Source organism: Wyeomyia smithii, chromosome 1, assembly GCF_029784165.1.
Source record: "Wyeomyia smithii strain HCP4-BCI-WySm-NY-G18 chromosome 1, ASM2978416v1, whole genome shotgun sequence".
Classification (NCBI taxonomy): domain Eukaryota; kingdom Metazoa; phylum Arthropoda; class Insecta; order Diptera; family Culicidae; genus Wyeomyia; species Wyeomyia smithii.
Window position 1 is genome coordinate 46,307,228 of NC_073694.1, and position 2,611 is coordinate 46,309,838.

Here is a 2,611-nt window from a genome sequence, read left to right on the forward strand (position 1 = left end):
AAAATTTCCAGCTCGAAAAGTTCCTTGACTCGATCGGGAATCGAATCCGATATCACAACCGTGTGGGAGAGCTAGCTGACCGACATCGCTAACCACAGAGCCACGGGGACCACAACTCAGAAACTTACTGAACTTTATTTCTTAACATTCCAAACCAACTTAAGCGCAAAATCGGAACTGTTTCTCTCATTAAATGCATAAAAATAGTTGACGTTTAAAATTTGGATTTATTTAATCGTAATATTCTTGCACGATTTTTGGACAGTGGCCAATGGTATCTATAAATTTGTCCCAGTGTGTGAACTTTAAAAAAACTTCAAAACAAAAGGTTGTATTTTGATTGTTACGAACAGAAGTAAACATAAATCAAAACTCTACAAGGTAAACATTTATTATGTTTATTACTTAATACTTAGTAAAAAATAATTGCATATCCATTTTGACCATTGTTTACATGTATTACGAGTTATAGATAAATTGAGTGTTTGGAAACTGTTTCTTGCCATCGCAACTCTCAAGCGACTCCACGCTCCTGGACGGTTCCAGCAATGCTAGAATTCCGTACGAGCTGTGAGTACTTCCGAGTCCCAAAACAACTGTATATTTTTGTTTTGTTTACTTCACACATTTTCTTATCAACTATCCTTAATGTCTAGCGGTTTGTTTGCTGTAAATGAATTTCTACTGTCACATTTAATGTAGATTAAACCTAAAATTTTGTTTCCTTTCAATGTGTACTACTTCTGAATTGGAGTTAAAACTAAAGCAAAGTTAACAAAATTGTAGAAATGGATTCTTGTGTATGCGTACATAGAAAACTGACTGCGTAAATTGTTTGTCAGTATACTTCCAAACTTCCAATTGGTGAGTGCTCACCAATGTCATATTGAACAGAAGGATAAAGGGAGATGTTGATCGTATTAGTAGTTGTAAAATGATGTCTGCTACAACAGCTGCTTAAGCACGTTCGCCTCGGATGCGACGAGCCAACTGAATATCCTTAGGCATAATTGTGACACGTTTCGCGTGGATAGCGCAAAGATTGGTGTCTTCGAATAAGCCGACCAGATATGCTTCGCTGGCCTCCTGCGGAAGATTCATTATAAACTCATTAGAGGCGTCTCAACAAAAACGAATATTCTAAACTTTACCTGGAGAGCTCCGATGGCGGCCGATTGGAAACGAAGATCAGTTTTGAAATCTTGGGCAATTTCACGTACCAGTCGCTGGAAGGGCAACTTGCGGATCAGCAATTCCGTGGATTTTTGGTATCGACGGATTTCACGCAAAGCCACTGTACCTGGACGGTAACGATGCGGCTTCTTGACTCCACCAGTGGACGGTGCGCTCTTTCTAGCGGCTTTGGTTGCCAGCTGTTTACGTGGAGCCTTGCCTCCAGTAGACTTACGGGCGGTCTGCTTAGTACGAGCCATTATTTAACGATGCAAAACTGAAAAGTAAACATTTCGAAAAAAATATTTAAATCCCCCTGTGAATCACTGAGCGCAAATTTTTGCACTCTGAAACATGCTGCAATATTGCGAAATTGCGGACACCGATGACAAACAGCGTCAATCCAGCTTAAAAAACGCACTTTAGAAGGTTGTTGATCCATTTGACATCGAAATAACATAAATCCAACAAAGCGCACCACTACATGTTTACACACCACAAAGTAATGTCAATAAATAGGCTGAGGGATGTCAGCCTTTGATGTGGCTCGGCCTTCGCCCCCATTTTCCACGATGTTACGGAATTCATTCACTACAGGGGAGAAAAATCCCCAAAATCTGAAGCCATAAAATTTACAATTCACCACTAAATTCATCAAAAACCTATAGAATTAAGTTAGCTTGCCATTTGTTTACTGCGTAATCAACACTTGCATGTAAATAGCGGCAATTCTTGAGCTTAAAAACAAACACTGAAAAACGAGAAAAAAGCTGGTATCCAAGCCACAAAATGGCGTCGTTAGTGGGAGCGAACGTACCAAGGGCTCACTCAAAAATTCGTCACTTATTTTGTCGGTATATTTTCTAAGATTTAGTAGACACTGAATCGACACACGACGCGACCAATTTCAAAAACACACACGAGTGATTGGAAAACAGGGCGCACAATCAAAATTTCACTTTTCTTCACACAATTAAAAAAACTAAACCTACCTTTTAGCAAAATCCAAATTCGAAGAATCAAGAGCGAAGAAAATTTACTACCACTTGTGCTGCCTTCACTATAGTTAATGGCGGTAAAGGAGCTTTGCGACGACGTCTACGGTGGAAAATCGATGGATTCGCTCAGTGTTAAGATGCTGTTTCTTTCGCACCAGTGACAAATGGAGCACAAGTGCTTTGTAGGCTTTCTCTTTCTGGTGATAGCGTTAGAGGACGTTTTTCCGCGAATGACAATAACAGAGCTTTGCAGCAAGCTTTGCGAGAGAGAGTTGGCGCAGTGTGTGTGTCTTCCAAGCTGCGCTGCTGCCAGTTGCGCAGTTTTCGGGAGTTTATCAGAGAGCTTTCGAGAAATTTCGAAATTTAATTCCGAAAACAAAAGTTTGCTCTATCTGATATGTAGCTGGCGCTGGAATGCATAAAAATAGAAACCTCAATGC

General features: G+C 40.1%; 1 protein-coding gene across 1 annotated transcript; it reads right to left on the reverse strand.

Moving 5' to 3' along the window:
* Window positions 1–207: 207 nt before the first annotated feature.
* LOC129726834 (histone H3.3A) lies at window positions 208–2,313 on the reverse strand. The gene is made up of 3 exons (XM_055683978.1): window positions 2,166–2,313; window positions 1,152–1,450; window positions 208–1,086 (listed from the first exon to the last, which is right to left on the reverse strand). The coding sequence occupies exons 2-3, from the start codon at window positions 1,431–1,433 to the stop codon at window positions 958–960; spliced, it is 411 nt and encodes a 136-aa protein (XP_055539953.1). The 5' UTR covers window positions 1,434–1,450; window positions 2,166–2,313; the 3' UTR covers window positions 208–957.
* Window positions 2,314–2,611: the final 298 nt, after the last annotated feature.

What these genes read in the sequence shown, in the direction of transcription:
- LOC129726834 (XM_055683978.1), bottom strand. Translation starts at nt 1,433, where the DNA reads ATGGCTCGTACTAAGCAGACCGCCCGTAAGTCTACTGGAGGCAAGGCT. An exon ending in CCGCCATCGGAGCTCTCCAG is followed by an intron (nt 1,087 to 1,151) that starts GTAAAGTTTAGA and finishes AATCTTCCGCAG; the next exon opens with GAGGCCAGCGAAGCATATCT.